The sequence below is a fragment of the Chiroxiphia lanceolata genome, chromosome 18 (genome assembly GCF_009829145.1).
Source record: "Chiroxiphia lanceolata isolate bChiLan1 chromosome 18, bChiLan1.pri, whole genome shotgun sequence".
NCBI lineage: Eukaryota > Metazoa > Chordata > Aves > Passeriformes > Pipridae > Chiroxiphia > Chiroxiphia lanceolata.
The window spans coordinates 7,682,170-7,705,390 of record NC_045654.1 but is presented as its reverse complement, the minus strand read 5'-3'; the positions used below and the strand labels follow the sequence as shown (position 1 = coordinate 7,705,390).

Genomic DNA, 23,221 nt, shown 5'->3' with positions numbered 1-23,221 from the left:
TACCCGTGCTCTGACAGTCTGAATTCTCTTTGGGGATGTCGGGATGGTGTCCTGGCTCCTCCTGGAGCAGAAACAGAGCCAGCAGCTGCCTGCAGCCCCTTCCTGCTGAAACCTTGACATTGAAGTTGTTGCTGGAGTCAAGGGAAGTTCCAGGACTGCTGGGACATGTCCTGCTCCCCTGCTGACCCTGCCAAGACCTCTCTCAGAACATCTTTCTTTACCATCTTTCATGTCACTGCCCTTTTGGCCAGCTCCTCCTGAGAGCCAAGGGTGGGGCAGGGCCCAGGGGTTTCCTCGTTGTGATCCCTGCAGCCCAACTTCCAGGACTCTTAATGAGTGAATTCCTGGTGCACCCGAAGGGAGCAGGGCTGGGTCAGGGAGCTGCTGCTCCCACGTAAATGAGTATTTCCAAAACAGAACTCTGATGTTCCTGAGGGAATCTCTGTTAGCAGAGCTGCTCCATGCTCACTTGCCCTGAGCAAGCCTGAGGCTCTCTGTCCATTTGAAATCTGGTGTCTGTTTTATATCTCATGTCTGTTTTAAAGATGACCCCAGAAATGTCCTCGTACTGTACCACATTCCTGTGGCACCAGTTTGATTTGCTTTTCTCTCAGTGCTGTAACTACAGAGAACACACACAGATAAAAAAGGTCGTAAATGTTTGGTGTCACAGAAATTTCCTGGACTTGAGGGAATGGCTGGAGCTCTGTCAGGGGAGGTTTAGGTTGGATCTTAGGAAAAGGTTCTTCCCCCAGAGGATGGTCGGGCACTGAACACGCTCCCTAGGGAATGGTCATGGCCCCAAGGCTGCCAGAGCTCAAGGAGTGTGTGGACAACACCCTCAGGCACAGGGTGAGATTGTTGGAGTGTCCTGGGAAGGGCCAGGGGTTGGACTCAATGGTCCTTGTGGTCCCTTCCCAGTCAGGATATTCCATGATTCTATGATGGCAGATGGAGACAGAGCTGAACAAACAGTTTGAACTGGGCTTTAGGGTCATCATGTCCAGCCTTAGATAAGGCTTGGAGTTTTGGAGGGGGTGGGAAGGGGATGTTTTTTGCAGAGATCATAACACAGATGTGCTCTTGGGGGGAAGAATTGTATTTCTGACACCAGAAATTGATTCTGTCGGGAAAGAGGTGGGTCTAAACAAACTGTAAAACAGGTGGTTTTCCCATTTCTCTATGGAAATATGCATTATTGAGGGGGTTTTTCTTTGAAGTTTTGAATGTTCACAATCAGTATTTATTAGCTAAGGATAAAGCAGCAATGCCTTTGCCTCTCTCGGCTCCCCGGGCTGTGTTCTGTGCTTGTTTTCCTCAGTGGTTCTGAGCCATGAGGTGAGAGCTCTAATTCCCAAGTGTTGCTGTAAAACCAAGATAATCTTGTAGGTTTATCCACCTCTGGAGACCCTGATCTTGATAATATGAGTCCCTTCATGAGATCTCCTTCATCATTCAGTGAGGTGGGACCTGGCTGTGAAGCTCCTTAAATACAGAGCTCTTAATTCCTGGAAGCATCATCTGGAGAGCGGTGAATAGAATGGAGAGGGTGTTTAAGGTTGCTCAAGGATCACTGGGAGTTGGTGGTGGTCCAACCCGAGAAGTTATTTTTGGGGGGAGAAACTGTTGCATAAGGGAAAAAAAAAAAAAAGAAAAAAAAGGCATAATCTGCAGAAACTGCAAATTAAACCGGGTTTTGCAGTGACCTCTAGTGGGAACCGAGGCGGGAGCTGCGGGAAGGGGCTGAGGAGCCTGGTCGGGCTGGTGGGATGTGTTTTGCGCCTGGGTTTGCTCCAGTTGCCCATCAGAAAGGTCGTAGTCCATCGGTCCACCTTCAGCCTCAGATGAGATGTAAGATCTCCCCGAGCCTGCTGTCGGCACTCCCCGGGCTCGGGCGCTGACAGGACGTTGGATAATTCATGACAGAAGGAGGATGTGCAGCCCTGCCCAAGGAGGGGCAGCGAACACGACACACGATCCTGGGTGTCAACGGGCCTCAACTCCAGCCCCGTTAACTCTTTGTGGAAGGAGCCGGGCTGGACAAGGAGGTGACAGGAGGGTGCAGGTAAAGCAGGAGGCAGATGTGAAGTAAAACCACTTCTGCATCTGTAGTGTGCTGGTGGCAGGGAAAGAGGGAAATCCAGCAGCTCCAGCAGGTTGGGATGGTTGGGGGTGTGGAGGATCCTTGAGGAGATTTTCTGCTGTTGTGGTGGGAACTGGTGGCCTTGTGGGTGGCCCCAATAACCTGGGTCTGGGTTGTTGAATGGCATTTTGGTGCAGGTGGGGCCTGGCTGGGTGGGTGGGGGGTAAGAGGCTGCTCCAAAGGTACAGGGCGTGAGGTTGTTCCTGCTCTCACCTCATCGTACCTGCAGGGTTTGGGATTTTCTAGTGCTTCCAAAATAGCAGTGGCCTCATAGCTGCTCCTCCTCTCCCCCTCTACATTAATCTCTTCTGTTCTATGACATTAAACCAAAGAAGCATCAACAATTCCCTTTAGAGCCTGTTGAAAAATGAAGTTTTGATCCTCTGGTGAAGATAAGTGATAATTTTGCGAAGTTTCTTTCTTTCTGGTTCTTTTTTGTCTTCTACCCGTTCCTTGCCAGATCTTGCTTCAAACTGGTACAAACTTTGTCAAAGAAACTGGCCTGTTCTGTCTGACCTCATTTTAGACCTTTCCCAAGAGCTGCACAGAATTTGTGTTGGGATCTGACGTAGTTCCCTGTAGTTTCTGTGTTGATGAACAAATCCCTGTGGGAAAAGCAAAACCCTTCATTGTAGCAAGGGAGAGTTTTTTTGATAGAGGTCTTATCTCAGGAGGCAAGAAAGAAATCTCCTGACTCCCGAGTGATGAGGAAAGGAAAATAACCCTTAAAAGAGAGCAGAGTCTTGCTGGGGTTCTGTGACCTGTTGAGTCCTGGGGTATCTTACTCATGGTGATACCAGGCAAGCAGAAAATTGTGGTAAACTTCCAGAAATGGGTGTAAATGGCAGTAAATGGTGCTGTGATAATAAAAATATCAGCAACAACAAAATACCGAGAAAATCTGAGCACAAAAAGTCCAGAAAAGAGTTCAGGAATTTTGATGGGCACCATTGTCACTTACCAATTAACATACACGTGAGAGAACTGGGTTAGGGAAACCTGAGCAGGGAGATGGTCACTGTGGTTTCAGGCTTATCCTTTCCTAATTCCCAACTGGGAAAGAATGGAAGTCTCCTGTGTAGCTTGTCCCAAGAGCTTTCTAAGAAGGATGCATCCTATTATTTTTGTTGTTGTTGTTATTATTAATATTACTATACTTTTTCCTCCCCCCCCTCCACGTTCCTCCCTACACAGGTAGTGGGATCTGTCCAGGTACTGATTTGAGAAGTGAAATCATCCTCTATTTTTAATTCCAAACTGATGGAGCCTGAGATAAGGACAAGCTCAACAAATTGTTAAGACAGGTCCTGTGCAGAGGAGGGAAAAAAAGGGATATTAATATTAAAAGGAAAAACTAGGAGTATCTTTCTGGCAGAAGAAAGAAGTGATCACAGTCACATTGTGGCCTGGCTTAGGAAAAATGGGGAATGCTGTGTCCTGCCAGCCTGGGGCTGGGGACAGGCAGCTGGAGGCAGAGGATGTGAAAGGCAAAGATGTAATTCCTTGTGTGTGAAGTTAGTGCAGGTCTGATTTATTTATTTTTAAACTGTGATAAGGTTTAAATAACAGGCTTTCAGGGGATCTCTCTCTGGAGTATGTGGTAGTGTTACTGCTGAATATACATCTCAAAGCTCAGATCACTCTCAGTGAGATAAACAGATAAATGTAAAGAACAGGCTGTAAAATGAGAATAACATTAAAATAGCTGTTTAAGGACTGATTCTTCTGAGCTTGCCTGAGTTATAAAGAATATTGTGTGGATGGGTCCTTTGCTCTTCAATTATTCAACCTTGCTCCTAAATCCCCCAAGACTTGGTGTCCTTAGTGTCCACCAGTGCAGTCCAGGCTCATCCCAAAAGCCTCCTTCCGGAGCCAGAGTTTGCCAAAGCTTTGCAGAAACATTTTAGTCTGTGTCTATTTACAAATTGAAAGCTTCTGCCTTAGAAAAATAAAAGTTGAACAAAAAAAGGGGAGGGGGAACATGAGGTGGCACTGCACAAACAGGCCATCACAGCCCTTTTAGTTCTCACTGGAAACCTCACACACAATCACAGCATCTCCTGGAGCAGTGGAGCAGCAAAATGTGCAAAGCCAATGTCCCCAAGGGCAGGAGCAGAACAGCAAAGGTGCTGGGCTGGTGATCACAGCCCTGAGCCTCCAGAGCTGCTCTGGCTGCTCGGCCACATCCTCTCCCCTAATTCCCAAAGCCTGGAACCCTGCAAGGTAAGCTGCTCCAACTCTTTGACTTCATTTCTGTCCTAAGGGAAGCATTTAATGCATTAGTTAGTTAGTTCTCTCTGAACTGTCTAATTCTGGTGTCTTTAAAATACAAAAAACCCAGAAACCCAGAAAACACCACTTTAGCACAATATTATTGTAGAATATGTGTACTGTAGGCAAATACATGGAGAATATGTAGCCAAAACTTTTTTTTCTGTTTGCCAGCATGAAATTAGCAGCTTGATTTAATTAAATAAAAAGCACAGTTTATTCTTACAGCCTGGGAATCGAGCTTGATCCTCAGCAGGGAGAATTTCCAGTGTGAACTCAACTTCCACGATGAATTATCAGAGGTGGAGGGTGCAAAAGAATTAGGTTTGATCAGTGACACCCTTTTTGGCATCTGTCAGTCTTTTGAGAAGGTCGGGGGTGTGCTGGAAAGGGTCTAACTGTGCCCGAGTCGCTGTTTGACTGGTTTTATCACCACGGTGGCTCCCGCTGGTGTGTGGGGACCTCTGCTGCCAGCACCAGAACTCGACCTGGAGACACTGGGAATAACGGAGTCTTGTGCTAAGTAGTATCTTTTTTCCCTAAAAGTCAGGTCCCATTAGGCTTTTCCCGGAGTTTCTCTACTTGTGCACTTCTGTCTGTGTAAAGGAGTTGCAGATGGTGTAGAACTATTGGTTTGACTGGCGTCTTCCACCGTTTATTCAGGCTTTGTGCTTGCAAGGGCTCTGTCCAGACTGAGTCATTGCAGTGTCCAGATCCCAACTGCATCTCTGGGGCTGGGTTTGTCTCACCTTGCTGTTGTGTTCAGTGAGGGTGCCTGGAAACCCTGGTCTTCCTCCCTGATCCCAGCAGTGAGTCTCAGACGTCTTGACTTCGAAGATGTCAAAATGCAAACTCTCATGGTGTGGAATTGCCATCTCTGGACGAGCTGGAATAAGGATCTCTTGGCGTTACCTGTGCAAGGATGATTTGGCCCTGGGGAGGGACTCACCTGGCCCTTCAGGTCTCTCCTAACTCTGCTCCCTCCTAATCCTGTGTCCCCCCACCTTTGTGTTGCAGAAGGAAGAAGTGGACGACAACACCGACGAGAACATGGAGGGGGCTCTGATAGCCCGGGACAGGGTCGGGGTGCAGGACTTTGTGCTCCTGGACTCCCACACCAGCGAGGCTGCTTTCCTCAACAACCTGCGGAAGCGCTACCAGGAGAACCTCATCTATGTGAGTGCTGGTTGCGTGGATTTGTGTGAGATGTCTCCAAAGGGCCTTGCTGGTCGGATCCAGGAGGAAGAGCTGTGTACAGTCCGTGAATCTAGCAACAAACCTTGCTGGATGTTTGTAGCACCCAGCAGGGTGATCATCCAGGAGTGGTTTGTCTATTTTAGCTGATGAAAATTACAGTCACAGCTTGCTCTGAGTTGCCTTGCAAAGTCTTAAAGCATGTGCAGCAAATAGTAAGGGAACGGGAAAGGAAACACGATGCTTGAAGGTAAGGCAGAACATTGTACCTGATTCATCTGGGAAGTGACGAGGATTTTGTTGTATGTTATGTTAACTTTAGTAGGAGAAGGATCCCATAAGTAGGAGAAAGATCCCATAAGGATCCCATGCTTATGGGACCTTGCATCTAAAATGTCAGGCCCTGAGCTTGCTGTCATGGTTCAGCTCTACTCATAACAAGAGATTTGGAAGAAGTTTGGTGTTGACTTTGTAATAATGAAGGCTGTGGAGGGGTTTTTTTGGTTGGTTTGTTTGGTTATCTCTTAACAAGCTCCGTGCTATCTTCTTTAGTTCTTGCTTCTTTAGTACTTGACTCTTGCTTTGGGAGCCATGAGTCTGGTGCTGGAGCAGGTTTCCCACCCGAGTGCTCTCTCTCCTGCAGACATACATTGGTACCCTCCTCGTGTCTGTGAACCCTTACAAGGAGCTGGACATCTACACCGTGACTCAGATGCAGCTCTACCGAGGGGTGAACTTCTTTGAACTGCCACCACATCTGTAAGTAATCCCTTGGGATGTCAGCTTGGATCACTGATTTGGGATTTCTCTGTAATGCTGGGGCACCACGGGGGTGTGTCCACAGGCACTAGGTTTGGTTTTTACTATGAAACTTTGAGTCAGACTCATTTTGAGCTCAGCTTTTCCAGTGGAAGGTGTCCCTGCCCACTACAGAGGGTTGGAACGAGATCACAGAATCACAGAGTATTCTGAGTTGGGAATGACCCACAAGGATAATTAAGTCCAACTCTTCACTGAAGGGATGATGTCTAAGATCCCTTCCAACCCAAACCATCTGGGATTCTGTGGTCCTGTCCAACACTTGTAAAGTTAGAGCAGGAGTGAATACCCTAGAAAGCCTTTGATATTCTGTCTCCTGTGCCATTCCTGATGGATGTTTCCCTCCAAATGCCTCCTGTGCCATGTCCAGATATGCCATAGCTGACAATGCCTACCGGGTGATGTGCAGTGAGTACAACAACCACTTCATCCTCATCTCTGGGGAGAGTGGGGCTGGGAAGACAGAGGCATCCAAGAAGATCCTGCAGTACTACGCAGTGACTTGTCCCACCACGGAGCAGCTGCAGATCGTCCGGGACCGGCTGCTCCTTTCCAACCCTGTTCTTGAGGTAAGAAACTAAATCAGGGGAAAAATGCACAAAGGTTGGTGTTGGTGGCCTCACTGCTCAAAGCCTCCTCCAAGTCTACACCCTGGGTCCAGGAATGGCCAACACTGGCCTCTTGGTGGCACAACCTCTGAAAGAATCCTTGGGATTTAATACAGTTTAATGTTTGGAAACTTAAACTTGGGGTTTCTAGTGGAGGCTGGATGAAACTTGGGAGTACAAGGAAACTGTGCAACAGCTCCTTGGTGTTTCAGTTACAGGTTCTGTAAAGCAATAACTGGTTTAGCTGAATTTCACTTGAAGCTACAAAAATACATGAGTTTGTATTTCTTTAATCCTGCTGAATTCAGTGGGAACTCAGTTTTGTTACTAGAACTTGGTCCTGTGTCAGGTTCTCAGTGAGGTGAGAAGTGACTTTACCTGTCTGTGTATCCACAGGCTTTTGGGAATGCAAAAACTCTGCGCAATGACAACTCGAGTAGGTTTGGGAAATACATGGACATCCAGTTTGATTTTAAGGTGAGAACAAACCCAGTGGAGCACTGTGGGGAAAAAAGCTGGATCAGAGAACCTCTTGGGCACTGACCAGGCAGCCCAGGATTTATTAATCCTTACACTGCACATTTGTGATCCTGTTTTTACAGGCCTTGCATTTTGCAGGTAAGGTCACAAGTTATCCATCCTGAAAGCTTCCTACATCACTGGCAATCCAGCCAGTGCTCCCTGGAAAGCTGACAGAGAGTTGTAAAGCACAATTAGCAGGACAGCAAACCCTTGTAATGTTGCTGGATACTCACTCTCAAATAAAAGGTGGCAGATAAGTGACAGCAGAATCGGGTTTTTCCTGATCCTGCTCCTCATTCCCGGGTGTAAAAAACCAGCCATCATAGGGATGTTATTGGTATTTTTGGTGTTGATCTGACTGCTCTGTCCTGCCAGGGAGCGCCAGTGGGAGGGCACATCCTCAGCTACCTAATTGAGAAATCCAGAGTTGTCCACCAAAACCACGGGGAAAGGAATTTCCATATTTTCTACCAGTTGTTGGAGGGTGGAGAGAAGGATCTTCTGTCCTGGCTCGGGCTGGAGCGCAACCCCCAGAAGTACACGTATCTCATCCAGGTCAGTGGGAGCTGCTCCCTCTGTGGCACACCAGGAATCACAGGGGTTGCAAAGGCAGCTTGGGCAGGAGATATTCTTACCCTGAAAAACAGAGGATGGCTGCAAGCTCAGGCTCTGCACAAGCCTTAACCAATTTATGGTAACACTCAGTGCTTTGTATCAGGTTTTCAGTACAAACTGAAAAAATCTCATCAAAAGAGCCACTTTTAGGATTAATAGCACTGATATAACTTGCTGAGGAAACTGGAAATGAAAGCAGTCTGCCCAGAAGTATCTGTTTGCTGATTAACAAATTTACTTTGCCAATGAATTGTGCTAATCCATCTTTCTTTTACTGTAGGGTCGATGTGCCAAAGTGTTTTCTATTAATGACAAGAATGACTGGAAAATAGTCCGCAAAGCCTTTTCTATCATTGACTTCACTGAGAAAGATATCGAGGTGTGTGTGTTAGAAGGGAATTTAAGGAGGGAACTGCTGTTTTCCTGAACTGATGGAAGCAGCCTTTCTTGGGAGAGGTGTTAAGGGTGGAATAAGGCATTATTTTGGTGTTTAGTACCTGGAGGGAGCGGACAACAAAGATGGAGAGGGACTTTTTACAAAAGCATGGGTGACAGGACAAGGAGAATGGCTTCCCACTGACAGAGGGCAGGGTTGGATGGGAGATTGGGAAGGAATCCTTTCCTGTGAGAGTGGTAAACCCTGGCACAGGTTGCCCAGAGAAGCTGTGGCTGCCCCATCCCTGGAAGTGTCCAAGGCCAGGTTGGATGGGGCTTGGAGCAACCTTGGGATAGTGGAAGGTGTCCCTGCCCATGGCAGGGGTGGGCCTGGAAAATCCTCAAGATCCTTTCTGCGATTCCATGGGACTGAGGGAGTGGATGGGTGAGGAGTATGATTCCTGTGGGGACATCACACCCCTGGAGCAGGTTCTCTGACTCACCTCCCTCAGCCTGGCAATATTCTGGTTACCAGCAGGTGTAGGAAAGAGTTGCACCATTCCCAAGCTGTGGAAACCTGTGTTCTAATGGTTTACCTCCTGTTCTTAGCACCTCTTTGGAATTGTTGCCAGTGTCCTGCACCTCGGGAACATTCAGTTTGAAGAGGACAGCAATGGCCATGCCATCATCCGGGATGGCACCCAGATCAAGTGGATTTCAAAGGTACCTTTGCTGAGACAGTGACAGTATTGCCAGTGCTACAAAGACGACCTTAACCCTGCTGTATTTTTTTCTTAAGGACAAAACATTTGTTCCCCAAAATAGGAGGATAACTATATAAATACCTAGCTGTAGAAATACCCAGCTCTTGCTGTGAACTGTCTGCAATTTTCTCTGTAGCTCATCTCCCTGGAACTTCCTTAATTGCTGTTGCTTAAAGAAGAGGGTGACTGGGAAGGCACTGGGGGTTGTGCCCCACTGGTCACACTGTGCTGCCTGTTTAAAGTGTCCTGCTGGCTGGGCCCTGGGTGCAAATATTCCCTTTCCTGCAGCTCCTGGGTGCTCACCTGTCCATCCTGCAGGAAGCTCTCACCCACCGCAAGATCGAGGCCAGATCCGAAGAGGTACCAAGTGATTCTGTGCAACCCCAGACATTGGGAGACCCCCAGCTCTGAGGGGGAAGGGGGGACAAGGAGCTCTGTTCTCCATGTTACAGCACAAACAGGTCACGCTGGCTGTCCCACTGCTCCTCCACATCCCTGTCTTCTAGCTGAGACATTAAATTAAATATATCCCCAATATTAGGGTTTCTTGCTGAACAAGAAACTGTTAAAAACCTGGGAGCAGGGACTTGCAGGCAGCCCTGTGTTAGAGCCAAACAATTTCCCTTCATCCAGTCCTTAATGCTTCCTGGGAAACTGGAAGAAAACACTGGTAGAAAGTGCTCTTCGAGCATTTTGTATCTTTATTTTAATAAAATAAAAGTAAGAGGAAGTCAGAATAGCTCCCCCACTTGTCTAAGTTAGTATTCTTCAAAATGTAGTGTCCTAACCCTGCTGGCATGCAGTGGTTGAAGGAACACTGATGGGAAATAAGGCCGTAGGTGGAATCATGGAAGCCCAGAATGGTTTGGGTTGGAAGGGACCTTAAAGATCATCCAGTCCACCCCCTGCCATGGGTATGTACAGGAGCAGCTGCAGCCCAGCTGTGCTGTGGTGCACAACAGTGGGGATGCACACCAAGCCACAAGTGTGAACTGGCTTGGCAGAAGTTTGCTGTGATTATCTGTGGTGTTTGGCAGCTCTGGCATATCTTTATTTCCAGGTCCTGAGCCCCCTGAACGTGGATCTGGCATTCTATGCTCGGGACGCCGTAGCCAAGGCGATTTACGGACGGACTTTCACTTGGCTTGTCAACAAAATCAACAGCTCTCTGGCCAACAAGGTTGGTTTCTTGCCTGGGGTCCTGCTTTAAAGTGGCTTCTCCATCGGGATGTGACATGAAAGTCTCAAAGAGAAAGTTTAAAATTCAGGTGGAAGAAAGAACATGCAGGGAAGGAGCAGTTGCAGAGCTGTGGTGTCTTTAACAGGATTCAACTCAGAAAACAGTTATTGGCCTGCTGGATATCTATGGCTTTGAAGTGCTGGACACAAACAGGTAAGGGCTGTTCCTGAGGCTTGGGGTGACCTGGGGCATGCGCTGAAGTCCTGCCTGACTTCTGGAGTGTGCTCTTCCCCCTGCAAGGCAAGACATGGGGGACTGTAAAATCTGGGTGCAGGGGGTTTGCTGAACCCCACTGAAAACTTTAGCTTGGGCTGCAGGCCTGGGTTTGGGCTGTTGGTACCACTGTGTGGGAGGGATGTGTGGATTTGATCTGTGTGGAAGTGGGTGGTTTGGCTTGAGAACAGCAGGTGCTGGTGGGAGAAGCTGAACTGCCCATGAAATACCTGATGCTCATTTAAACCTCCTGAAGCTTTGAGCAGTTCTGCATTAATTACTGCAATGAGAAGCTCCAGCAGCTGCTGATTGAGATGACCCTGAAAGCAGAGCAGGAGGAATATGAACTGGAAGGGATAGAGGTACATTTTATTTTCCCCTCCTTTTCTCTTTGAACTGCCATTACACTGAATGCTTTTGATCAGCAATGTGAAAGGCATCCTGCTTTTTTCAGTTTGTTATTGTTCCCATGGGAAGTGTGAGATTGTCACGGGTCTCATTCTGAATCCCCTTTTGAAGTGTAATTTAGCCAAGACTTAATTTACATCATTTAACAAAGAAGCAAGACCTTCCCCAAAACTCAGATGTTAAGCAGTGACAATGTCCCTGGAGAATGAGGAACTCCAGCAGTGCAAGACATGGGAAGGTGGAAAACATTCATGTAGAGGACAAGGAGCTGGTCTGGGCTGCTGAAAGCAGGAGAACTCTGGAGTGGGGTCATGGATCACTGTGCTGCCACCTTTTCCCTTCAGCTGGTCCTAATTCACCACACTGATCTTTACTGGGATCTAAGTTCCAAAGAACTTTAAAATTGCAAAGAAAAGGTCTTCATCTAAAGCTGTTCTTCCTGTTTCCATCTTCCAGTGGGAGCCAATCCCATATTTTAACAACAAAATCATCTGTGACTTGGTTGAGCAGAAGCACAAAGGAATAATCTCCATTCTGGTAAGAACAGAGTTTGCGCTAAATTAAAATTTTGACCTGTGCCCTGCTCTAACGACCCATAATCACATTTTTCCCCCTCTGATTATGGGATGGATCTGCATTATCCAGAGTGTAAACACACTGACTTTGGTAAACAAATGCCCAGAAGTTGAAGGTGGAGGATCTGAGGGCTGGAGAGCTGTGGGGGTTGAAGGGGGTGGGTGCTTTGCTTCTCCACCCACCGGTCTCAGGCTCTGTGTAACACAGTTATATTTTGTGGAGGAGGGAGCAGGTGCTCAGGGCAGCCCTGATCCAGTGTCTGCTCTTCCAGGATGAGGAATGTTTACGGCCTGGGGAAGCGACTGACCTGAGCTTCTTGGAAAAGCTGGAAGAGAAAGTAGGAGATCATGCCCACTTCGTGACGTATGCATTTACCTCTGTATCCTATCCCAGCCTCTCCCCATCTCAAATCCGTGACAGTGTTGGGGAGGGAACGATGTTTGCTTTGTACCAGAGCAAATCAAGCAGCCCGTCCAGTGTCTGACACTGAAATGTGCTGCACTGGCAGAGTCTGACCTGAGGCACTGGGAGGTGGAGGGAGGTCCTGTCTCTTTGCTGGTGTGATGCTGATCTGTGAACTGGTTTCATTCCACACTAAAATTAGGGACTCATGGGCTCAGCCCATGATTTTAGACCATGAAGGTGAGATGACTCTGGCCACAGGTGGCTTTGGCCCCACTGACTCCATGGAAAGCCGAGGATGTTGTGACAAGAAGCCCAATGCCTGACGGGTGTATAAATATTGACATTCATCTTGCCACTTGTGAGATTTGAGTACGAAAAGGAAAGAAAATGCTCCTGCTCCTGTCCCTGAGCTGAGTGACATTTTGGTTGATACTCTGTTTGCAGTGGGTTTGGAGCCCGTTTTGGTGGCAGATGAGTGCGTTGGCGCTGGGCTGGTTCCCAGCAGGAGCTGCTGAAGGCTCTGACAAGGCATCAATTCCGAGCCCCGCTGCTGAGCTGTCACTGTTCCTACAGCTCTGAACTTCGCCACAGCCAAGTGGAAAATTTGGAGCCAACTTCCTTGTCACCACAATGTGCCTTAATGCTGTTCTGCCTGATTAAAGCTTTAAATAGCAGTGCTGGAGCTACTTAAACAGGATCTGTACTTGGCGATGCTCTTGGAAGGAGCTTTGATAGACTAATGTGCTGTTGTGACACCCAGCTCTGCAGTTACTGACTGCTTACAAAGCTGAAACTTCAACTGTGAAGTTGCTCTTTTTTTCTTGGTATTTTTTTTTCTCCAGGGAATCCTTGCTTTCTAAAATTTTCCTGCTATTCTTGAACATTTGGATTCCTCCTTTGTATTTGGGTTCTTGCCCCAGGGCAAAATATCTTGAGCAATCCTTTGCCCCGGGTTTGCTTTGAAGTTGAGGGAGTTGCTAATCTTTTCCCCCCATTTAAGCAAACAAGAATGTATTTAAATGAATGTTATGGGAAGAAATCTTAATATTTCTGGAAAGGGTGGTCCTTGTCAAAAGGCAATAGGAAGGTCCCATTCTCTGCTGCCACCAGAGATAAATGATGGTTTCACTCTGGCCCGTAGCTCTACAGTCAGAGCCCCATCAAGAGGCACAAACCCTACGTTTCCAGCTGTCCTACAGCTGTGACTCTCTCCAGCCTGAGCAAAGCTGTTTGTTGCCCTTTCTCTTGGTGTTTTGCTGTTTTTCCCCTGCAGTCGCAAACTCGCCGACCAGAAAACGCGGAAATCCATCGACTGGGTGGATTTCCGGCTCCTCCACTACGCAGGAGAGGTCACTTACTGTGCTGTTGGTGAGTGAGCAGGCCCAGTCTGGGAGTTACCTGAGCTCTTCAGGTGATGTGGGAGCTGAGGACTTGATGGGAAGAGGAATTCCCAAATACCTGCCCTCTGGAGGCACTGTTACTTGAATGTCTCACACGTGACTGCAGCGAGAATTTCGAGGACGGAAATGTCCTGATTTTGTGCTGAAGTTTGTGGCCTCCAAAAGAATTAAACTTTTTTTAAAATATTTTTTTCAGGATTTCTGGAGAAGAATAATGATCTGCTGTACAGAAACCTGAAGGAGGTAAGGACAAAAAAGGGATGCTATTCTCTCATTACCTTCTTGGAGCAGAAATGCTTTGTAGAAGATGTATTTAATCACTGCAGCAAGAAAGAACATACTTTTCTCTTTAGCAGTGACCTTTAGGCACCTGTGTGTCCCCTCAGGGCTGTGCTGCTCGCAGGAGCAATAGAAGTGCTGCTCAATAAGGCAACTTCTAGTTCTTCCTGTTTCAGGTTCTGTGCAACTCCAAGAATGCCATCATTAGAGATTGTTTCCTCTTGTCAGAGCTGGACAACAGGAGGAGACCAGAGACTGTGAGTTTTGTCTTTAGTCTTAACTTTGAATGTAAACTCAACTCCCCAAGCCTTCGTTTAACCACTGATCCTGCCCTTAGTCCTCATGGCCATAAACTAAAACACAAGAAGTTCCACCTCAACATGAGGGAAAAATTTCTCTCCATAGAGATGGCAGAGCACTGGAACAGCTGCCCAGGGAGGGTGGTGGAATCTCCTCTCTGGAGACATTCCAAACCCATGTGGGCAAGTTCCTGTGTCACCTGCTCCAGGTAACCCTGCCTGGACAGGACGGGTTGATCTCCAGGAGTCCCTTCCAACCCTAGTGATTCTGGGATTCCCTAGTGATTCTGGGATGTTTTTGCTGTTGTTCCACCCCTGCAAACTTCCTGGCAGCTGAGCAGTGATACTGCTAAGACAGCAGCCAGTATTTATATATATATATATGTATGCATATAAAACACGACAGCTTTCAATTCCAGCTTTAAGCTGGATGCAGGGAGTGAGTTATCTCAATTCCTGCAGTCATGAGTTCCAAGGCTAAGACAGTTCTTTCAATGCTGTCTTAGGTTGCAACCCAGTTCAAAAACAGCCTGACAAGTCTGATAGAAATCCTGATGTCCAAGGAGCCTTCTTACATCCGCTGCATTAAACCCAATGACAACAAGGAGCCTGGTAAGGCTGGAGACACTGAGGAGGTCAAGGAATGAACTGAGAGAATTGTTTGTAGCAAGGTGCAGCCTGTGTATGTGTGTGTGGGGTTTTTTATATATGTATATACATAAATAGCTTAGTTAAGCTGCAGCAAAGTCATCACCTTGGATAGTTGGGGATTTGATTCCTCCCTGGTTTCTTCCAACACATGGACCAGTGGGGGAGCTTCCGCAGGCAGAACCTGCCAGTGAGTGTGTGTCCTTGCTGCAGGGAAGTTTGATGATTTCCTGATCCGACACCAGGTGAAGTACCTGGGCCTGATGGAGCATCTGCGGGTGCGACGAGCCGGCTTCGCGTACCGGCGCAAGTACGAGCTCTTCCTGCAAAGGTGAGCTTTCCCAGGGAATCCTGCCCTCCCATGGGGGCTTCTGAGCAAGCTGTGCTTAAATGTCCAGTCCCAGTGATGGGAGGTGTCAGCAGACACTCCTCTTCACCAAAAATAACCTTTGCACGTGTCTTGTCTGGATCTGTTTTGACCTGTTTTGGCATCATCTGTCTCGAATAAAGCAGTGGGAATTTGAGGGGGAGAGTTTTCAGGAAGGGGTTTCTCAAATTTCATGCCATTTGTGTTGATGTCTTGCTGACCTTTCAGGTATAAATGCCTCTGTCCAGCTACCTGGCCCAACTGGCACGGGACAGCAGCTGAGGGTGTGGAGAGGCTCATCAAGCACATAGGTTACAAGCCTGAGGAGTACAAATTAGGAAGGTAAATGTCCTCACTCTGGCTGTGATCTCTGCTCTCAGTGTTTGCTGTTGGATCTTCTGTCCCGTCTGTGACACAAGCAAGGAGACAGATAAAGCCCCCAGATGCAGACATTTCTTGTTTATTTTTACCTGTTTCCATGGGAGCTTCAATCCAGCCTCCTTTCTTCCATCTCTGGGTTAGGGCAGATGAGCTGCTTTGCCTCAGCTCCAGATTTCCTGCTTGCTTGGGCAGCCCAGGGCAACTTTAGGCTTGGGTGGCATCACAGCTGATTGGAGAACCCTGAACCTGGTTGGGGCAGCTGAAACAAGGGCCCACCATGAATGATAACCTGTTCCTGGTCTCTTTTTCAGAACCAAAATATTCATTCGTTTCCCAAAGACTCTGTTTGCTACAGAAGATGCCTTTGAGTACAGGAAACAACTGCTGAGTAAGGTTCTAGTTCCCTTCCTCTGACACAGACTAAGCAGCAGGGCCTGGTAAACCGTGTTCTGGGCTCCAGGGTGATGTAGGAGATGCCAGGTTGGACTGGGCTTGGAGCAACCTGGGCTGGTGGAAGGTGTACCTGCCCATGGCAGGGGGTGGAACAAGATGGGCTTTAAGGTCCCTTCCAACCCAAACCACTCTGGGATTCTGTGCACCGTGGTGGGAGCTGAGCCCCCTGGTCTGCATAGCTCTGCAGAACCCATGGAAAACTCAGTAATCTTTCTCCAGGGTGGGGAGAAATCACTGGCTCTATTGCTTGAGTCCTGGATCTGTGGCTCCTTCAGAGCTCCTCAGTCCTATGAGTCCATGCCTAGATGTACTGAGTACTTTTCCCTTGGAATTGGGATCTCACCTGTCTCATTCTGGTGGCACCTGCCTGCACCTGCCTAAGGTGCAGCATAAAGGAAGGGCACAGTACCTACACAGGCCACTCCTGGGCCTGTTGCTGTTGTGGCTCCTCTGTTCCCTGGTGGTTGTGCAGCCCCTCCTGTGCTGGTGGAGTGTGGGATCTCGGCTCCTCAGTCTCTGGTCCTGGAGGTACAAGTGATGTCCCTGCCTCTTTTTCCAGTTTCAAGACTACAGGCCAAATACAAAGGATTCCTTGGGAAAAGAGCATACCAGAAGAAGAGGAAAGCAGGTATGCTCTGGAGTGGAGGATTCTCTCAGGGCTGGGCTTTCCATGGGAGCTGTAGCTTTGGGAGGTCACAAATCCATGGTGCTGTGGGTAACACTCATGGCTTCCCTGCAGGGCTGTGGGTGTCAGGTGAGATGCAGGTGTCAGCTGCACAAAAAGCATTCACAGAGCAGTTACAGAGACCCTTTTAGTTGTGTTTGGCTCCTCACACCACAAGCTGCTCTTGGCCCCAGCCAGGCACCAGCTGTGGGAGCAGCTCTGAGCAGCAGCAGCACTTTCTGCCATGCACATGGGAATGTTCTGGAGTACCCAAGAGTTGATTACCAGCTGCTGGGGGGAAAAAAAACCTTTTACCACATCAGGCAGGCTGATCTAAAATCTGCAGGCTCAAAGGGCAGCTTTCTGAGATGAGCTGTGTGCAGGGACAACGGGAGGCTGAGCAGTGACAAGGTCTGGCCCTGCCTTGGGGTTGAGCTCCCCAGTGCAGCTGAAACTGGATCAACCACTTATGATGGAGAAGAAAACATCCTAAACTTCTTGCTGTTCCCATCAGTTGATCTTTAGAGCTGCAAGAGAACCAGTTCTATCTTCTGCTGTGTGGATTAAAGGACAACTTGGCACAGGCCCTCTGATACCTGATTGTTCTTGCAGCCATCAAGCTGGAGGCGTGTTGGCGAGGAGCGCTGGCACGGAAGGAGGCCAAGAAGAGGACGTGGGCAGTTCAGACAATCAGGAAGTAACTATCACTGGGGGGGGGTCCTGGGAAGGGCTGTGGGAGGAGGGTCCCAGCGTGGAGATGGTCTCTGGACAACGAGCCCAGAGTACTGACAGTGCAAGGAGTCAAAACCAGCTCCTTCCCAGCCATTTGCAAGCTGTGGTTGTAGGTAGGAGGACAAGTGCCAGGGATTGGTCTGAAATGCCTGGCACCTCCTCAGGAATTCTCTGACTGGCACAAATTTCTGTGGCTCTAATTTGTATTTCCAAACCGTAGAATCCCAGGATGGTTTGGATTGGAAGGACCTTAAAGCTCATCCAGTCCCACCCCTGCTGTGGGCAGGGACACCTTCCACTATCCCAGGTTGCTCCAAGCCCCATCCAACCTGGCCTTGGACACTCCCAGGGATGGGGCAGCCACAGCTTCTCTGGGCAACCTGTGCCAGGGCCTCACCACCCTCACAGGGAACAGTTGGTTCCTAATACTTTGCACACCCCTCCATCCCCTTATGTCCTCCCTCTCCACTCCCTTAAACCCAGCTCCCAGAGATGATCTTCCTTTCAGACTCCAAAGCACCGTGTTCTGGCCAACAGAACTTGGGAAAAAAAAGTTAATATTTAAGACATTATAAAGCTTAAGATTGCCACTGCTGTACCTCTGTTAACATCAGTGATCTGTTAACCTGTTGTGTGTCCCCTGTACCTCACCTCACTCCATGGATTTCTCGAGGTCACATGTCAGCTCTGGTTTGGTGTTTTCTGTAGGTTCATAACTGGCTTCATCAATCGGAAGAAGCCCCTTTGCCCGGAGAACAGGGAGTTTGTGAGGCTTGCCCAGTACAACTACCTGGTGAAGCTCCGAGACCACCTTCCAAAAAATGTCTTGGACAAGAGCTGGCTCCAACCTCCCTCCATCCTGGAAGAGGTGGGTGCTGCTGGAGGCTTTGGGAGAGGTGAAGGTGCTTCTGTTCCGTGGTCATGTGTGTGCATTCCTCGTGTGGGAGAAGAGCAGGGATCTGCTGGCTTGTCCCCTTTGGAAGAGCCTGAGATCTGCTGTGTCTGGATGGGAGTGGGAGGAATGGCCCCAGGTTTGTGTTTCCAAGGGGAAGGAGGGAGCTCTGTGTTGTTTTAAACAAGAGAAAGGAAAAATGCACAGACAGAAAAGTGAACTCACAAGCCTTATAAAGACAAAATTAATCCCACGAGCTTTTAGGCTCATGGCACAGATAGACCTGTTTGCACAACTTCCCTACTGTTTTATTTTAACTTTTTTTGTTGTAGACATCCGAGTTGCTCCAGAAGATCTGCATGAGGAACCTGGTGAGGAAATACTGCCGGGGGGTCACTGCCGAGAGGAAAGCCCAGGTAACCAACACCTGAGTGCCAGTGTGTGAGTTCAAACACGCTGTGCCTGAGTGACCTCTGTTCCCTGTGGAGCATCTGGAACACAGGCTGCACCTCCTCCTGCTGCTGCTCTCACCCACTCAGGGATAAGAGCAATCACATGGGAGCCTGGAGTCAGGGATTCCTTCCAGTGTCTCTTGCAATGTATGGAGCAGTTCTCCTCCAGACATGTGGGGCTTTATCTTATGGCATTAAAACTGCACTCCATGTAATTAGAAAAGACCCATAAATCAGAAAAATCTGTAGGATTGTCCCTGCTGCCCCTTTATTTGGTATAATACAGGAATAGCCTAAAGCTGTTGGAAGAAATGCAGCACAACTCCATGATTCCATAGTCAGGTGGGCAGTGCATGAGTGGAAGGATGTTGGGCAGTACCAGTGTTCACATCAGACCTGCTGATGTTCCTGATGGAGGATCTCTGAGGATAAAGGCTGTTCCTCCCCACCTCAGTTGCAGCAGAAGGTGGTGACCAGTGCTGTTTTCCGAGGGAAGAAGGAGGGATATGTCCAGAGCATCAACCAGCCCTTCCTGGACACCCGGCTGAGTGAGTGCACAGCAACCCCCAGGGCCTTGGCTACGGACTCCTAGTCAGGGAAGGTCTGTTGGACCAAAAAGACTCATTTCCAAGAGAAATTCCCACCTGACAGAGGCAGCATCACCTCCTGCATTTGGGCCCTGCTGTTGGAGTTCCTTCCTCTGTCATGTTTAGTGACACCTACTCAGAGATCAATCTGTCACATTGATTCTCACACTGGAGGTACTGGGATCCCTTTGGGACACAGAGCCAGGAACCCGAGCAGAATTCCCTATGGGCTGGGGTGGATCAGGGTCTGAACCAAGAGCAGACTCAAGAATGGGCAGGAACTCCCAGTGTGAATTAATTGTCAGGCAGGAGAGTCACCAAAATGGGTTTGGGGGTGGCTGGAAGTGACCACCCTCAGTTTGGAAGGGATTGTGCCAGAGGGACGAGGACAACTGGGATGAAGACAATGCAGCTCTCTGGTGTTGGCTGGGGCAGTGGTAACTGTCTGTGGCTATAGGTCTGTCACCTACACTCAGTTTGTCTTTCTGGTTTGCTCCTCAGAAGTGAATGATATAAACCCCAAAGTGCTGCAGCTCATCCAAGGGGAAAACATCAAGGTAAGGGAAGGACAGAACCCTTGGAATAGGCTTCACCGGAGTCCTGGAGCTGGTTGGTCACATAGGGCCTGATGAATAGCAGTGGAGCCACTATTTCCTTGCTTTTAAACTGGAGACAGGCCTCAAAATGTACCTAAATAAGTTATTTAAGATTCTATTCCTCGCCCTGTTTGGGCTGTACAGGGCAGGAGCAGAGCCAGGGTGTCCATGCACTTCCCATGGTTCTGGCACAGAGGGCACAGGGGACCCATCTTGCTCAGAGCAGGGTTCTGCTCTCTGGATTTCCCAGTACAAAGAATCCAGATCCCTGTGAGCACAGCTCGGCAGGAGCTGCTGAGAGCTGGGCCTGCAGCTCCACAGGCAGAGCTGCTCCTCACTGAGCTGCTTCCAGTCAGGAAAACTCAACTGCCTGGCCCAGGCCCCGCAGCAGTGAAAGTGCTGATTCCAACTCGTTGTTTTCAGTATGTGACCCCCGTGATAAAATATGACAGGAACGGGTTCAAGGCGCGGGAGCGGCTCCTGGTGCTGACCCAGAGCTCGGCCTACGTGGTGGAGGTGGCCAAGGTCAAGCAGAAGGTCGACTACTCCACACTGAAAGGTAACTCTGGGAGTCCTTTGTCCAAGGCCAGGTTGGATGGGGCTTGGAGCACCCTGGGCTAGTGGAAGGTGTCCCTGCCTGTGGCAGGGGGTGGAACGGGATGGGCTTTAAAGTCCCTTCCAACCCAAAGCATTCCATGACTCTGTGATGAGTCCATGAGTCATGGTGGGGCTTCATGTCCTGTCAGAGACCCTGGGGGAAGGATGAACTTCTGAAACTTAAGTCTTACAAAGATATTTGGAGCAATTACCTACCAGGAACAGCTTTTCCTGGGGGATGGACAAAGGATTTGGGTGTCAGCCTTGAGGTAGAATTTTGTAACTAAGAGAACACAGTTCTTTGCCCTCTGGAGCTGGGTTTGGTGGGTTTTCCTCTAATTTTGGATTTCTTTTGAAGGGATCTCCACCAGTAACCTGAGTGATGGGATCGTGGTCATTCATGTTCCAGAGGACAACAAACAGAAGGTAGAAAATTGTGATGTAGCTCCTGTGAGCTGGTGGTTAGAAATAAGGTCTTGTGGCTGATGCTTCCAATATCATCCTATAAAATACTGGGATTACATAATTACTGATGCTTATTAATTCCTCCTCATCAGACTTGTGCTCCAGACCATTCCCCAGCTACATTCCTGTATCTGGACATGCTCTTGCCTTTTTTTAGAGCCAGAGTTGCTCTAAATCCTAAATAATCCCTGGAAAGGATGTTTAATTCGGTCACTTCTGCCAGGCAGTCACTGCTCTGGCATTCCAAAGGAGTCTCCCTGAGTGCACCATTGCTCTGTGGTCACATTCTGGGGTGGTGCCAGGTGACTTTATCCCTCTTTTCTCCTCTCCAGGGTGATGTGATCCTGCAGTGCGAGCACGTCTTCGAGACGGTGACGAAGCTCTGCATGTTGGCCAACAAGCAAAGCCTCGTTAAGGTTGTGCAGGGAAGGTGAGGAAGGAAGGTGGATGGGCACCACTTGGCAGGCTGTATTCTATGGAAAAACCTGCTTCAAAACCTTTTAGGTCTGGACTACTCAGGTCAAGACTATTGCCCTCACCCAGCAGACAGTGCCCGAAGCTGGTCAGGTCTAATGCAGCAGCATTCCATGGGCACAGGAGAGACAGGATAGGATGCACTGAGAGAAAATATATTAAAAATCATCCCAACCTTTTTCCCAGGCTAATGAGGCTTATTTCCATGGTGGGTGCACCTTGCTGGGTGTGCTGCTCTGCTCTGAGGGCTGCCCATGCCCCAGCTGCCTAAACCCCAAACTTACTTACAGGTGATTGCACTTTAAAACCACCTTTTTCAGGTTCCTGCTGCTGTGTCCTGCACGTGAGGTTGTGAGTTTAGTGATTTCCCAGTGGATCCCATTAGCCCCAGGTCTGAGGAAAGCCAGCTGGAAAGCTGGGGGTCACCTGAGGATAAATGCTCCTCTCCCAAAGGGATTGAGGAGGCCCAAACTGTGACTGCAGAGCTCAGGATCCTTCAGCCACGGCCCCAAGCTGAGGGCAGGTGGATGGTCTGTGTCTCTGATCTCCCTGTGAATTGGAGCTGGCAGGTGAAACCTGCACTTCTGCTCCAGCTTTTCTCCCTGGCTTTTGCCTTTCAGCTGTAATTAGATTTGGTGTGTTCAGTGGTTTTCTCCAGGTCAGATCTGCTTAACTTCTAGTGCTTAATTGCACCAGGAACATTCAAAGCCTGGGCCAGGCAGAGACATTCCATTCATCAAACCCATCAGCCTGGGGGGATAATGCAATTGTTTAGGAAATTCACCTAAGCTGGGGCTCTGATCTCTCATCTAAGGAGATTTGCCAAGCAACAGAAATAAAGGGGGCTTAGAGTAAAGCCTATTGTGGGGAGAGCACTCCTGGGGGTTCTGTCCTTGCAGCCTCCGGTTCCGCATCGGCTCTGGGAAGGAGGGGACGATGGTGTTCACTGTGGGGAAGGAGCCTCAGGTCTTCAAGGACAAGACTGGACAACTAACAGTGGTAAGGCCTCATCTGAGCACGGGAATACACCTTGTGCTTCCTCCTGTGACACCCTACACCTGCAGAGAGCACAGCCAAGTGCCCTTCGCGGGAGTTCAGGAGGAACTGAGTCCTCTCGCAGAGCAGAGGTACAGGAGTCACTACTCACCAGTGTTTACCTGCATGAGGTGATGCACAACAGCTGGTTCTGGCTCTGCTGGGAGCTGCAGCTCCATGAATTGTGTGGGAATTGCCGCTGCTGCTTGCCCTCGAGCTGGCCCAGGGATGGAGGAGCAAGGCTCACCCCTGGCTTGGTCAGTTAGAGAATTTAACCTAACCAAAATTCAACGAGCACCTGCAAAATGAGGTCTCAGGTGACATTTTCCACCTCTTATTGCTTCCCTCAACCAAGTTATGCCTGGAATCGGTTGGGGGATGGAGGGGAGGCACTTCCTGTCACCCAAGCAGGTCATGTGAGGAGCTGAGAGCTCCAAGGAAGAATTCCATGAAGGTGTAATACCCTCAGGGCACTGGTCAGCTGTCCCTAATTTAATGACTCCTTTTTCTTGTCCCAGGTGTCAACCCAGGTAAAGTCTTGATGAGAACCAGTTCCTGTTCCCGGGCCCTGCTGGGAGCAGAAAGGAGCCTGCAGGATGAGACCAGCCCTCACATCTCCCCTGGAATCTCTGATGCTACAGGGCTGCTGTGATTTGAGAGTTTGCTTGCATCTTTTAGGCTCTTTTTTTATAGCTTAAAACTACTCAGCTATAGCTAAATAAAACCCACGATGTTGCTGTAACATTC

General features: G+C 48.8%; 1 protein-coding gene across 1 annotated transcript; it reads left to right on the top strand.

Annotated features, from left to right (window-relative positions):
• Positions 1 to 5,437: 5,437 nt before the first annotated feature.
• On the top strand, positions 5,438 to 23,137 carry MYO1H (myosin IH). Its single transcript, XM_032705706.1, has 31 exons — positions 5,438 to 5,590; positions 6,252 to 6,367; positions 6,798 to 6,996; positions 7,432 to 7,512; positions 7,933 to 8,112; positions 8,453 to 8,551; positions 9,157 to 9,270; positions 9,600 to 9,671; positions 10,372 to 10,491; positions 10,637 to 10,704; positions 11,021 to 11,126; positions 11,629 to 11,709; positions 12,020 to 12,111; positions 13,427 to 13,521; positions 13,750 to 13,796; positions 14,009 to 14,089; positions 14,638 to 14,743; positions 14,993 to 15,110; positions 15,375 to 15,488; positions 15,839 to 15,915; positions 16,540 to 16,608; positions 17,257 to 17,341; positions 18,085 to 18,244; positions 18,601 to 18,684; positions 19,175 to 19,268; positions 19,809 to 19,864; positions 20,327 to 20,462; positions 20,859 to 20,926; positions 21,298 to 21,395; positions 22,339 to 22,438; positions 22,993 to 23,137. The coding sequence occupies exons 1-31, from the start codon at positions 5,465 to 5,467 to the stop codon at positions 23,014 to 23,016; spliced, it is 3,066 nt and encodes a 1,021-aa protein (XP_032561597.1). The 5' UTR covers positions 5,438 to 5,464; the 3' UTR covers positions 23,017 to 23,137.
• Positions 23,138 to 23,221: the final 84 nt, after the last annotated feature.

Bases quoted from the DNA above. Each gene is read 5' to 3' on its own strand.
- MYO1H (XM_032705706.1), top strand. From the start codon at position 5,465: ATGGAGGGGGCTCTGATAGCCCGGGACAGGGTCGGGGTGCAGGACTTT. The intron at 12,112-13,426 runs GTATGCATTTAC...TTTCCCCTGCAG, and splicing joins GATCATGCCCACTTCGTGAC to TCGCAAACTCGCCGACCAGA. The intron at 20,463-20,858 runs GTAACTCTGGGA...TTTCTTTTGAAG, and splicing joins CGACTACTCCACACTGAAAG to GGATCTCCACCAGTAACCTG.